We start from the raw sequence: 15,157 nt of genomic DNA, 5'->3' as shown, positions 1-15,157 counted from the left end.
ATATTGTTCACTTATATAAAATTTTGTGCTATAGACTCATAGTAAACCAAATCTTCGATTGAAATAATACCTTATATAATCGTATAGATTGTATACCGTGAATAGTTGAGAAGATTATACATCATCTACCCTCCATTCATTTTTTTTTTCTTCTTTTTTTTTTTTTGAATAAGTCTACCCTCCATTCATTTCTAACGAGCAATGTGGGTTTTTTTTTTTTTAAATAAATTTTATTTTTATATCTTGTACAATTGACTAAACAAGGACCAGTTGTGAGTAGCGACTGATATTTCCTTGGCAAATAATGGACAAATTAAATGACATTAACTTTGGAGGTTGTATTGTTTAATGTTGCTACTTGATTTGTGGGAGCAAAGACTTAGCATCACAAGATAATTGCCAAAAATGTCAAGCCAACTAAAAAAGCCAGGAAAATATCATATTCATATAGGAAAGTCTTGGCATCACAAGATATGTGCCAAAATTGTCAAGCCAACTAAACTTGATCGACAGTAAATTCTTCGAACTTTAAACGCCTCACGCTCGGGTGTTACACAACAAGTTGAAGGTGACAACAGCAACTTACAAAAGGGCAAAAGACGACCCGTGATTTAATGAATTACTTGACAAATTTAACACATTATACAAGTTGAGCCAACAATCGCGTCTACACTCCATAATACATTCAGACTGATATTTGACAAATTGTTTCCGGTTTTTTGGCTGGAACAAATAAGATAAGACTACTTAAGGTCAGAAACAAACATTTATATGAAGGGCAAATTCCACTTCTTGCTTTGAAGTGAACTCTTGAAGACAGTTCATTTGGCCAAGAGGAGAGTACAAAATACAACCGAAAAACAGGCCATTGCCGTGTGAAAAGCCAAAGAAAAGTAGAGGATCAGGAAGCAGCTGGATAATAAGATTTAGATACAGGGTCTGCATACATCAGCATAGTAGCACTTGGATTTCGTCTCCAGCACTTAGGCTCTTACACAGCAGTTGAAGTAGCTGAGGAAGCTCTTTCTCGGCTGAAATTAAAGAAAAAAAATGTAAATAAATGATTGATAAATTTATAGATGAAGAGGTTGATTTTTAAGAACCAAGTCCAGCACCACAAACATGAACATTATTATAAGCATCAAAACATATGGTCTGCGGTCTTGGTCTTTCCTTTCTTGTTATCTTGTACATAAACGATTTAATACTAACAGAAATCAAATATAGATTTTAGTTCATCAACGACGGATACCACAGTTTCCCACTATCACAAATGAATTTTTTATGCAAAAACCCTTAAAAAATCTTGTACCAGATCCGATCTTATTAATGATGACAAAATAGCTGATCTACATGCAGCATTAACAATTGATAATTTGATATAGACACTTGTTAGCATAGTCCAAATGAACATAAGATTGCCAAGGTGATGCAAAATCTCATTTAAGCAATGCGAAAACATCATAACAAGCAAGAGCCACATATACTTGAATCAAATTTATGCAGAGCACGACTGCATGAGACTTCTGAATCCACATATGCTGGGAAGAAATCCAATTAACTAGTACAAATCATGTGAGATAATAGTTGCCATCTTGCCAATACAAAACACATGAAGTAACATGTTTGTGTTTTAAAACTGTGATTCCCTCATTCATCGGGTACAGTCACATGACAATTGGGTCACTGATCATAACTCAACAAGGACCATGCTTTTGTAGTTAATATACCAACCAGCTCTCAAGAAAATCATTCACAAAAAAGGGTTAGATTTAGGCACACCACTAAACCCCACGGCCCAAACCCACTATTTACACATTGCCTTTAATTCTTTATTAATTATTGGAGGCCAGTCAGGCCACCATTATGGCATTACCTACGGGTTTCACGGTTATATACCAGAGCAAACAATAACCTTGACATTCAAAGTAAATTTAAACTACAATTTGTCACGTAAAAAAGATTGAAGCATATCAAACACCAAAGAATCACCAAATCGGGACGCATTATTGTCAAATATATGCATGCATGATGAAATAATGGCGGGTTTTTTTGCTGCAAAATGTGAATCTCTACATTCAATATAATGCCAAAGTATTTTCTTTTTTATTGCTCCAAGTTGCATACTCAAGGCCCACATGCTTGTACTGTTTTACAGTTATTGATTAAGGTCATTAAGCATCCAACCATATGAATGCCATTTTCATGCTAAGTTTCTTTAATGATGGAACTGTCCTCTTAACTGATCACTCCCGTTCAAGAAGCCACATCAAAATATATTATAATTAGACACCTTTTTGTAATATAAAAGTAGATAAACGAACATTAATGCCAAAAAGTATGATCCAGCAAGTCTAAACAACTCGGACAGATGCATGTTAAAACGACTAGATAAAGCCATTTGAGCAAAATCTTACAGTTGGAGAGTGGTTTTGATTGAAATGCTGCTGTTCGTCATCGTTTACTTTGTTGTTAGCAGGAGCAGTTGGATTGATGAAATCTTCTTCATTACCCAAACTAGCCCTTGAAGGATCTCTTTTATTTTGTTTCCTCATTTCCCTGATTTTTGAGAAATCAAGGGAGTAATCTGGCAATGGTCCCTTCTGGTCCCAATCTCCGAATTGTGGCACAGATAACCAGGGCGCATTCCTCTGATCAAGAAAATAATTTCTGATGTCAAATTTGCAACGATCAAGACTATAATCATATTCTAATGAATAATTAAATTTAAAGAATTTTTAACAATGATGAACCCTATGTTTTAATATCCTCAAGAAACCTTAAAAGCATAAAAAGAAGTTTCAGCAATTTAGCCAACATGTCCCAACAACCCACAAACATCAGTGCTCCATATAAATAAATACAAAGGGAGACAGAAGAAAAAAGAATCACAAGTTCAGTACAGATTTTAATGATATCAGGAGAAAAAAAAACTTGGAAAGGCACAATAATAACATATCCCTATGATACATTGATACATAACTTTGTTTCATAGTATCAAAGCAAATTCCAATGTTTCATAGTTCATCAACATTTTACTTGTTGCAATAGAATCACAGATTCACAGAGTGACAAATAGCATACAAATATACAATGATCATGTTAGGTAAATGGTTTTCGCTTTTCAGCTATTACATACATTTGGGCAAACAACAAACAAATTTAAAATGGTTTGTTAGCAAGCTGACAAACTCGACAAAAATGAGTATAGAGAAAGAATAGCTTATTGTAGCGGCATTTGATCCAAAAAAGTTAGTCAATTTGCATTGTATTGTACTCCATATTACACTAACACCTAACAACTAAGTTTACCAAATATCTTTATAAACGGCCAACACTACAAGTTAACTTAAAGAACCAATATAGATAGACAAGATAGCCAATACAAATAGCTTAACTAGCCAACAATTAATTGCCAAAGTAAGCTGCAATACATAATATTATTCAAGTAGGAGCGGTTGAAGTAATGTATTCTCAATAGCCGAAAGAAAAACATAACACAACTCATCAAAACCATAACATAAACTATTCAGAATCTAACACCCTATTACGGCGATCTTTTCTACAATAATCCACAAATTCATTTATTTATTTAATTAAGCAACATCAGCGCGTTTATTCTTAATGTTAGTGAAGTAATTTTACCGCGACTTATACATGCCATCATAAATTATTTCTAGCATTTATTCCTCACACGACATAGGGAGGTAGGAATATAATTAAGAGACGGGGGGAGTACTAACTTATATGAACTCATCGAGTTCGCCATTCTACACTTTGAATTTAAAAATTTAGAGACAACCACCCATTATAAGAGTTGAGATTTTTTATCTTTTGAAAAAGAAAAGTCAATTTTTTCGAACGAGTAGCACAGTCATGTATACTGTGACACAGCTAAGCTAATTTTGTTGGATTCCTCGAAACTTCATTGTCACAAAATCATCACCAACCAGAAAAATCCTTTTTTAATTTAGACAAAAAAAAAAAAGAATTAAATCGACATGCAAAATCAGCTCCAGTGTTTCAAAACAGTCAAAGCGTCCATATGATTGATGTTCAAATCACCGATTGAATGCTTATTAAAAAAAAAAATTAAAATAGTGAATGAAAAAAAATAATTAAAAAAATAGTAACAATAATGAGTAAAAATCGAAAAAACTTGGAAAATCAGCTCGAGTGTGTCAAATTAAACGTCAGTAATAGGCACAACCGCACAATCAGCTCGAGTGTGTGAAAGCGTTGATGATTGTTTCGGCTCTAAAAGTTCTTCCTGTTTTGACTTTTTCGTGGGAGAGATAGCCAAAACAAGTATTATCAACAAATTCATTCGGAAAATGAGGGAAAATACAATTAATTAAGTTAAATAATGATCAACCTAACTAAATAAAGCTGAAATTAGCTGAAAATGAAGAGAAATTAAAAATAGGTACCTCTTTATCTTTGCGATCTTCCATTAAAATGAAAAATTGAAGGAAATTAAAGAAAAAGTAAGATGGAAGTAGAAAGTAAGGTGGAAGTAGGAAGAAGAAGAGAAGTTATGTTTTTAGAGGGGAGAGGAGAGGAGAGAGAAAGTAAGACAGCAGTGACAGAAGGAAGATAAATAAAGGCGCTGGGATGTCTGACGTTATTAATCTACGGATATCGTCTGCTCATTGCTGCTTTTTTTCTTAAATTAAAATTTATATCTATAGACCTAATGTTGATGTTATTTACGTAACCGCCATTTCCTTCTTCGTGTTGTTAACGTGTTACACCATTCACGTACTTTACCTCTAGAGCTGTGAACTCGGATAAACGGGTCAGGTTTCGGTCGGGTAAGAGTGGGGTCGGGTCAATTCGAATTAATTTCATAACTTATGCGGGTCAGCTTTGGGTTGGGTCATGCTTGAGTCGGGTCACGTCGGGTCATACTTCTTGTCAGGTTTAGGTCGGGTTAATAACAGGTCGAGTTACATTCGGGTCGGGTGAATAATAAGTCGAGTTTAATTCGGGTTTAAATGGGTTAGGGTAATTTTGGGGTTCGAGTCGGATTCGGTTCAAGTCAATAATTTGCGGGTTAGAATCAGGTTGGGTCATTCTCGAGGTTGAGTCGGGTTTGGTTCAAATCAATAATTTACAGGTTATAATCAGGTCAGGTCATTTTCAAGTCGGATCATTCTCGGTTTCAAGTCGGGTTTTGTTCAAGTTAATAATTTGCGGTTTATAATCAGGTTGGGTCATTTCTAAGTCGGGTCATTCTCGGATTCAAGTCGGTTTATGTTCAAGTTAATAATTTGCAAGTTACAATCAGGTCGGGTCATTTCCAAGTCAAGTCATATTCGGGTTCAACTAATTATAAATAAATAATTATCATTTTTATCAAGCTAATTATTTCCTTTGACTATAATATACTCCCTCCGTTTCATAATGATGTTCCTGTTTCGCAAATCGTGCAAAATTTTACCCATCTTTGACCGCAAATATCTTTAATCTCACACTAGCAAATATTGTAAAAGTTAGATATTAATAATCTACTCAATAAGACGAATCAAACTAGATCCTACATGACTATATTTGCTCTTATAGATTAAGAGAAATTTAGAAGATTCTCTCTTTTTTAAAAAAAAGTCAAAGATTCAAAAGAGGAACATCATTGTGGAGCGGAGGGAGTATATGGCAATATACTAGGGAACTATAGTGTATAATTTAGGAAGATAATTATCTCATTTGACCATACAACAAATATATACTATATATATTTAACTCTTGAATTTGAGGATGATGCTCCCTTCTTTTACTGGCTTGGACTGACTTGGTCTTTTTAGACAAAATGCTTTGATCAACAATAATAAGGTGGTCTAAATTGCATTTAAGGTAATTTGAAAGTCGGGTCAGGAATAATTTGGGTTGAATTTAGGTTGGGTCAATAATAAGTCATGTTGATTTAGAGTCGAGTTAGTAACAGATCGGGTTGAATTTTTTGGTCAGGTAAGTAATGGGCCTGGTAAAATTCGAGTCGAGTCAATAATAAGTCGTGTTTAATTTAGGTCAGGTCAATAACAAGTCGGGTTGATTTCAGTAGGGTTTGTAACAGGGTGGGTTAAATTCAGGTCGAGTTAGGAAAGGGTCGGGTTAAATTCAGGTCAGGTTAGTAACAAGTCAGGTTAAATTCGGGTTTTGGCAGGTTAAAACGGGTTTGGGTAAATTTCAGTTCAAGTCGGGTTCGGTGCAAGTTAATTAAATTGGTCGTTGTAAACCGGTAAATCATTGCAAGTTGTAAACCGGTAAATTGGTCATTTAAAGGCAAATTGGATGGTTCCACCCACCTAATTGGACTTCCGGAGGGTATTAGGGACCATGAAGTATTTCGGCAATTTTTATTCCGGGCAAAAAAAAGTTAAAATTTTCCAAAATTGAAGGCTAATGTCTACGGTTTTTGAGAAAATTTGGAGATTTCGGGGCCTGATGTCGCAAAGTCTTGGAACTTTAGGAAATACATTTGGGGGGTCATAAAATTCCGTTTGGAACAATATATGATCATTATATGTTGTAATAGATGTTCGTGGTAGGCTTAATGTTGCCCTTGATGTTTTGATGATAACACAAGTCAAACAAGTGGACTAATGTATTTTGTGAGTCGTGTAGTCTGTTTATAAGTTACAGGAATCATTCAAGGCAAAGGAACACAAGGAGATAAAAGTTAAAGAGATCAGTTAAAGAGTTCATGCGAAGGAAATAGAGCTTCAGAGCAGAAGCTAAGGAAAGAAGACTCGAAGTAGAGACTTCTTAGAGAAGCATAAAGTCTGAAGTATTTTTCTATTTTAGATTTTATGTAAGTGAAAAATAATTAGGATTAATGCTAAGTGGAATGCGTTTGAAAAAAGGATAAGTATTGACTTGCTAAAAAAATAGGATAGTTTGTTTAAGAAAATCTTTTGTGATTTTATCTTTTAAACTGATAATTTATTTTTCAGAAAAAGTATATTTTTTGCAAAACCAACTTCCTAAGCTTGCGCAACTGACTGTTGATTCAGTCTTCTCCACTCACGAACATGCTACTTCCTTAAGGCTCAACGTGCCCTGGTTTTTAGGACATGATTGAAAGTTTTGGAAGTGGTGTAGAGTAGTGGCGTTGATATGCAGCAGTGGTGGTGTAAGTAGTGGAAAGTGTGGCGTTTTCTCCAAGCAATATTTTCCTATAAATATCGAAGTTATTTTCTGGATAACTTCACCTTGCAAAAATACTTTTATCCTTCTTTCTTGTTCAAAAACGAGTTAAGAGTCGCATTCCATTTAAGTGTTTTTCTTAATTACTTTCACTAGGGTTTATCATTGAGTTGTAATTTGGGAATTGGGAGTTTGAGTGAACTCTAAGAGAAGTTAGAATAGAAAGAGAAAGAAGAGAAGAGTAGAAAGTAGTGGGACTTGCTGCTGGGAACTTCAAGTTCATAGAGGAACTTGAAGATTGATTCTTTAGCTTGTAATAGGTTGTTTGCCATGTTATAGTGGAGAATCTTTCCTAAAATCCCAAGTGGTCGTGGTTTTTCCTCTTGTTAGGACCAAGAGGTTTTCCACGTAAAATCTCTCTGTGTTCACTTTGAGTTCCTATAGCTTAGTATTTTTTCACTTCCGCAAAAAGTTAGCTCAATTCTCTTAAACTACAATTCACCCCCCTCTCTTGTAGTATTCCTCTAAAGCAACACTTAAGTTAATGAAATCGGTGCAAGTTGTAAACTGGTAAATTGGTCATTTAAAGGAAAATTGGATGGTTCCACCCACCCAATTGGACTCCCAAAGGGTATTAGGAACCATGGTAAACATTTGACATTTTCCGAGCGAAAAAAGTCAAAAAATACCAAAATTGAATGCTAATATCCACACTTTTTGAGAAATTTTGTAGGTTTCAGGGCCTGGTGTCGAAAAGACTTGAGATTTTAGGGGATACATCTCGAAGTCATACAATTCTGCTTGGAACCATATCTGATCATTAAATGTTATCACAAATGTTCGTGATAGGCTTGATTATTTGATGAAATCGGTGCAAGTATTAACCGGTAAATTGGTCGTTTAAATGCATATTGGATGGTTACACCCACCCAATTGAACTCCCGGAGGGTATTAGGGACCATGGTAAACATTTCAGCAATTTTTTATTTCCGAGCGAAAAAAAGTCAAAAAAATTCCAAAATTGAAGGCTAATATTAACACTTTTTTAGAAATTTTGGAGGTTTTAAGGTCCGGTGTCGAAAAGTCTTGACATTTTAGGGGATACATCTAGAGGTCATATAATACCATTTGGAACCATACAGGATCATCATATGTTGTCATAAATGTTCATGGTCATAGGCTTGATTTAATGAAATCGGAGCAACTTGTAAACCGGTAAATTGGTCGTTTAAAGGCAAGTTGGATGGTTTCACCCCTGGGATCCTGTAGGATATTAGGGACCATGATAAACATGTCGGAAATTTTTATTCAGAGCGAAAATAAGTCAAAAATTAAAAAATTGAAGGCTAATATCCACTCTTTTTGATAAATTTTAGAGGTTTTGGAACCCGGTGTGAAAAATCCTTGAGATTTTATAGAATACATCTCGGGGTAATTGATAACTTGCTATTTGATACGATTTTAGGGTGTTTTGAACCTAGTTTACTTGATAAAAATTGCGTTTTGGTTCATTTTTACTCTATTATTATGCAATTTTTGTGTATCCTATGCTTCACGGGTTGTTGGTGTTTTTGTTGAGATTCTAGGTTCAAAAGAACGACCAAATGGAGCCCATGAGAACAAAGTCGAGGTTAGAAGCAAGAAGATGGATGAAAGAAGCCAAGGAAAGGAGCATTATAGAAGAAAAGATGAAAAAAGGGGCTTAGAAGACCCTGCACGGCCGTGCCAGACCTTGCACGTCCGTGCAGGAGGTTCCAGAAAGCTTCAGCAAGCTGCCAAGGCCTGCACGGCCGTGCTTAATCTGGCACGTCCATGCAGAAGAGGGTGCACGGCCGTGCCAGACTTTGCACGTCCGTGCAAGAGTGCTCCAGAAACTCTGAACATTCTGCCAAGGCCTGCACGGACGTGCCAAATTGAGCACGTCCGTGCAGATGTAGCTGCACGTCCGTGCCAATGTCTGCACGTCCGTGCGGAACTGCTCGATTCTTAGCAGTACGTTCTGCCTCAATTCTGCCCCCTCTGCACGTCCGTGCCGAACTTGGCACAGTCATGCTTAGCCTTGCACGTCCGTGCCAAATCTGGCACGTCCGTGCAGACCTGCAGTCGAACTCCTTCCTTGTTTTCTCCGTCCTTTTTTATTTGGGGGTCATATAAATACCCCTTTAGAGCTCATTTGTGGGGGGGATGCAGTTTTTCAGAGCTTTTCTCTTAGTTTGTAGTCTTAGAACATTAAATTCTCAAATCATTAGTTAGTTCTCAATTATTAGCTTGGAATTATTCAAATTCAATCATTGTAGAAGACAAAATCCACCATTGTTGCTCACCTTGAAGCTTCATAGTAACCATTTCTTACTCATCTTTTCTACTTCTCTTTACTTTGTTGTTAATTATTTGCTAGTTCTTGCATGTTTTGGATTGTTAATTAGCTTAATCCTTAGTTTGAATTTGTTCATGAATTGCTTGAAATATTTAATTGCTTTAACCCCCATGGATTGTGAGTAGTCTAAATTCTAGGGTTTGGGCAAAACCCTCAATGTAGTCACTAATTACTTGTTGCATGTGCTAATTTGGTTGTTGTGGGATGTTAATTAGTTGAGCTTAAGTGGTTTAATTGCTTAGTTCTTGTATATGGCCATTGCTAGAACTATTTATCCAAGCTTTCTCAACGAAGGATCGAGAGATGAACTTGAGTTAGCTCCCTTATGCTTGATTGACCCGAAATGCCATGAGAATAGGGATTACCGGTCAAGGGAACGTTTATGTCATCGTGATTATGCTTTAACACTTGTTTTATGCTATGTAACCACGAGAGTAGGTTGTATTCATGATTCAAGTAATCCCTCTAGCTTGAGAGAGTAGTTGGGTGCTTTAGATGACTTCCCCTAATTTATCCCATTAATTTACCTTGATTGTTGCATGCTAATTGTGATTTGTGATGAAGTTGAGTGGTATAACCCAAGCCCTAGATTCCTCTAAATATTGTTAACCTCCTCTTAGCTTAGTTGAATTGAATTAGAAGAAGTTACTCAAAACCAACCCAATTTAGAATTCATTTAGCTTATTTAAACGGTAGTACTTGGTGGTTGATTCAACGCCTCTCTTGGGTTCGACCCTTTCTTACCCTTACTATTGTTAGTGAGACCAAGATAGGAGTTATTATCTTTGGTAGGCTCGACGACGGCCTATCAGTAATATAAAGCTATTTGGAACCATATATGATCATTATATGTTGTCATAAATGTTCGTGGTAGGCTTGAGTTAATGAAATCGGTACAAGTTGTAAATCGTTAAATTGGCCGTTTAAAGGAAAATTGGATGGTTCCACCCACTTATCGGACTCCCGCAGGGTATTAGGGAACATGGTAAACTTATCGTCAATTTTTATTTTTGGGTGAAAAAAAGTAAAAAAAAAAAAAATCCAAAATTGAAGGCTATTATCCACGCTTTTTGAGAAATTTTGGAGGTTTCGGGGCCCTGTGTCGAAAAGGCTTGAGATTTTAGGGGTTAAATCTCGGAGTCCTATAGTGTCGTTTGGAACCATATATGATCATTATATGTTGTCATAAATGTTCGTGGTAGGCTTAAATCAATGAAATCGGTGCAAGTTGTAAATCGGTAAATTGGCCATTTAATGGCAAATTGGATGGTTTCACCCACCCAATTGGACTCCCAGAGGATATTAGGGACCATGGTAAACATTTATCCTATTTTTATTTTCGGGCGAAAAAAAGTTTAAAAATTCAAAAATTGATGTCGAATATCCATGTTTTTTGAGAAATTTTAGAGGTTCTAGGGCCCAATGTTGAAAAGTTTTGAAATGTTAGGGAATACATTTCGGGGTCATATAATATCGTTTGGAACCATATAAGATCATTATTTGTTGTCATATATGTTCGTTGAAGGCTTGAGTTAATGAAATCGGTTTAAGTTGTAAACCGATAACTCGGCTGTTTAAAGGCAAATTGGATGGTTTCACCTAGCCAGGTGGACTCCCGGAAGGTATTAGAGACCATTGTAAACATTACGGCAATTTTTATTTTTGGGCGAAAAAAGTCAAAAAATTCCATAATTGAAGTTTTCGGGGCCAGTTGTCAAAAAATCTTGAAATTCTAGGGGATAAATCTCATGTTCATGTAATGCCGTTTGGAACCATATATGATCATTATATGTTGTCATAAATGTTCGTGGTAGGCTTGAGTTAATGAAATAAGTGCAAGTTGTAAATCGGTAAATTGGTCGTTTAAAGGCAAATAAATTGGATGGTTCAACCCACCTAATTGGACTCCCGAAGTGTATAAGGTACCATGGTAAACATTTTGTAAATTTTAATTTTCGGAAGAAAAAAAGTCAAAAAATTTCGAAATTGAAGTTTAATATCCACGCTTATTGAGTAATTTTGGAGGTTTCGGGTCCTGATGTTGAAAAGTCTTGAAATTTTAGGGAATACATCTCGGGGTCATATAATGTCATTTGGAACCATATATGATCATTATTTTTTGTCATAAGTTTTCGTGGTAGTCTTGAGTTAATGAAGTCGGTGCAATTTGTAAACCGGTAAATTGGTCGTTTAACGGCAAATTGGATAGTTCAACCCACCCAATTGGACCCCCAGAGGGTATTAGGGACCATGTTAAACATTTCCGCAATTTTTATTTCTGGGCGAAAATAAGTCTAGAAATTAGAAAATTGAAGGCTAATATCCACGCTTTTTGAGAAATTTTGGAGGTTTCGGGGCCCGGTGTCGAAAAGCCTTGAGATTTTAAGAGATACATCTCAGGGTCATATAATGTTTTTTGGAACCATATATGATCATTATATGTTGTCATAAATGTTCGTAGTAAGCTTGAGTTAATGAAATTGGTACAAGTTGTAATCCGATAAATTGGCTGTTTAAATACGAATTGGAAGGTTCCACCCACCCAATTGGAAAACCCGAAGGCTATTAGGGACCATGGTAAATATTTCGGCAATTTTATTTCCAGGCGGAAAAAAAGTCCAAAATTTCCAAAATTGAAGGCTAATATCCACGTTTTTTGAGAAATTTCGAAGATTTCGGGGCCTGATGTCGAAAAGACTTAAGATATTAGAGAATACATCTCGGGGTCATATAATGTCGTTTGGAACTATATATGATAATTATTTTTCGTCATAAATGTTTGTGGTAGGATTGAGTTAATGAAATCGGTGCAAGTTGTAATCCAGTAAATTGACCTTTCAAAGGCAAATTGAATGGTTCCATCCACACAATTGGACTCCCGGAGGTTATTAGAGATCATGATAAACATTTTGGCAATTTTTATTTCTGGGCGACAAAAAGTCAAAAAATTCAAAAATTAAACGCTAATATCCACCTTTTTGAGAAATTTTGGAGTTTTCGAGGCCCGGTGCCAAAGTCTCGAATTTCTAGGGAATACATCTCGAGGTCATATAATGTTGTTTGGAACCATATGTGATCATTATTTTTGTCGTAAATGTTCGTGGTAGCCTGTAGTTAATGAAATCGGTGCAATTTGTAAACCGGTTAATTAGTCGTTTAAAGGCTGATTGGATGGTTCCACCCACCCAATTGGACTCCCGGAGGATAATAGGGTACATGGTATAAATTTTGGCAATTTTTTTTTTCGGTCGAAAAAAGTAAAAAAAATTCCAAAATTGAAGGCCAATATTCACGCTTTTTGAGAAATTTCGAAGGTTTCGGGGCCCGATGTCGAAAAGACTTGAGATCTTAAGGAATACATCTCAGGGTCATATAATGTCGTTTGGAACCATATTATAGACACCCAAATGTGTCTCCCCAAAACCAAACCCAGTGATGAATACCTTTCAGGTCATTTGATTATCGAACAAAGAGAAAGTGTGAAAAGCCTAGTGATGTGGTTGTTTTTATTAAAATATCTCTCTTTCTATTTTTGAAAATTTTTCTTCTTACACTCTATTTATGAAAATAGATAGTCCAATTTAGTTTGGTCTATGATAAAGGTCCAATAAATAGTGTAGTAGGATTGGGCTCGAAAAAAACTTTCCAACGATATATTATAAGCCTAATTCCGATGAATAATGAGGAAGTTATGGATTAAATTAAATTGGCACGAAATGAATTTTGATATGTGGCCCAATGATTTAGAGGAGAGTCTATTAATTATTATTCCTAAAGTTATTAGGATTGATTTAAATCTTCTAGAATATCTAGAAGGTCCTTTTTAATTCTAATAAGATTAGGATTAATAATTATATTTTAAAGAGTTTTATTTTGAATAAAATAAGTGATTTGTCACAAACATGACTTTAATCTGATCAATGCGGAATTATCTGCTTAATCGTATTAAGAAGAGGGTTCCGCGTGGAAAGCGAGTTTGATTTCTGACTTAGCTTAACTTAAGACGACAAGGTTGTTGCCTGCGCTAACAGTTGTCGTCTGGCGTTAAGCCTGTCGTCTGGGTAACTCCTGTCACTGACAAGAGGTATTTTATTCCGAGTAGGACTTGATTTGTTTCCGGCCTAGTTTTTTCTATAAATAGGGGTGGTATCTCCCCATTTTTCATTCACAATCATCATTCACAACCATCATCTATTTTCTTCCCTCTCTTAAGCTCTCTCTTTATACTATTTTCTAAATCTTCCCTCTCACAAAATTCCATATACATTAGTTCTAGACACACCTAGCCATGTTCGAAGTTGTCTTCACCCCTAGACGTGAAAGGTTGATAATTTCTGAGGGTTTGGTCCCAAATCCCTATTTCAATTATTTTATTTAATTGTTTGATTTAATATTTTCCTTAAAGCTACTAACGCGTGTATTTTGTTAGTAGAAAGAGATACTAGGCATCCAAGTAAGTAATTTAATTACTTTAATTATTCTTTTGATATAGAAACATGCTTTGATTATTTTAATTCCTATTATCATATTAGGATGTCTTCATGATTCCTATTATAATGTTTAGGGTATTAACTAATTAATTTTTCTAATATCACGTATGTTTCTATGATGCTTCCTATTTCTTTCTTCTATCATGTTATTATCATGTTAGGAATAAAGATTTAATATTTATTGTTTAGTGACATGTTATGATTTGTTATTAATATTGTTAGTATCATGTCTATGATCTTACTATTATTATTATGTTTTATTGAGATTATTATTATGATGATGATTGTTATTATGTTGCTTGATATTTATTATTGTTATTGCTTGATCACGCCTTTTATGAATGTTTAAAGGGAATTTGTACTTGTAATCACGCTTAATAAGATAATTAATAATCTTGTTTAGGCTAATATGATTATAATTCAAGTGATAGCCAACAATAGTCTTGTTTGTGCATTAATATTCAACCAACATAGATAAAAGGGTTTAAGGTTAACCTATTGATTGTATGTTAGTCAGAAAGCGCACATGAATATGAAAAGAATAAAGTAGAGGCCTATTTTTTAGGCAGGTTCAATATCTTTTAGGTTAGATTAGTTCCTTCATCCCCGAATATCCAGTCATGGTTCCAGACCACTAGGGAGTTAGCGATCTCATGGATCGTGAAGGGGTGTAACCTTCACCTTGTGAACGGTTTACAAGTTCCTAAAAGTTATTGGCGACTCTTTTACTGTAACGCCCCGTATTTTCAAACCATTACTTTATGTGTGTTTCAACCCATAAAGCCTAATTTCTAATTTTAATCTCAATTTCTAAATTGAAATGTTAATTTAATTATTAAGACTGTTCTTTGTTTTAAAGGTCATCCCAACCTTCTTAGACCCTAACTATAGTATTTTGACAGAACGTTTGAAAGTTATTATTTAAAAAGGTTCTATATTTGAGTTTTAATCATTTCGAATTGTATTTGACTTGTCTGAATTGATATTAGCCTTAAAGGGTGATTTCTTTAGCTTAAGCATTAATTCAGTAAGTGATACTAAATTATATATAATTTTGATATTTAACCTATTGCGATTGATACGGGTCATCATGGGTGATTCCTTGACTGAAGTACCAATCTAATAGGTATAAAATGATTTTGGA

General features: G+C 35.1%; 1 protein-coding gene across 1 annotated transcript; it reads right to left on the bottom strand.

The window, feature by feature from the left end:
• Positions 1-413: 413 nt before the first annotated feature.
• On the bottom strand, positions 414-4,620 carry LOC110724030. Its single transcript, XM_021903433.1, has 3 exons — positions 4,431-4,620; positions 2,418-2,651; positions 414-1,031 (listed from the first exon to the last, which is right to left on the bottom strand). Exons 1-3 carry the CDS (start codon positions 4,452-4,454, stop codon positions 984-986), a joined length of 306 nt encoding a protein of 101 aa, XP_021759125.1. The 5' UTR covers positions 4,455-4,620; the 3' UTR covers positions 414-983.
• Positions 4,621-15,157: the final 10,537 nt, after the last annotated feature.

Source organism: Chenopodium quinoa, unplaced genomic scaffold (assembly GCF_001683475.1).
Source record: "Chenopodium quinoa cultivar QQ74 unplaced genomic scaffold, ASM168347v1, whole genome shotgun sequence".
Lineage (NCBI taxonomy): Eukaryota > Viridiplantae > Streptophyta > Magnoliopsida > Caryophyllales > Amaranthaceae > Chenopodium > Chenopodium quinoa.
Note: the sequence above shows the minus strand (reverse complement) of the source record. Positions and strands in the feature narration are given on the sequence as shown.

Excerpts from the sequence above, each read along its gene's own strand:
- LOC110724030 (XM_021903433.1), bottom strand. The coding sequence starts at position 4,454 with ATGGAAGATCGCAAAGATAAAGAG. Across the intron at positions 2,652-4,430 it reads AAGATCGCAAAGATAAAGAG|AGGAATGCGCCCTGGTTATC; the intron begins GTACCTATTTTT and ends TTTCTTGATCAG. Across the intron at positions 1,032-2,417 it reads ATCAAAACCACTCTCCAACT|CCGAGAAAGAGCTTCCTCAG; the intron begins GTAAGATTTTGC and ends CTTTAATTTCAG.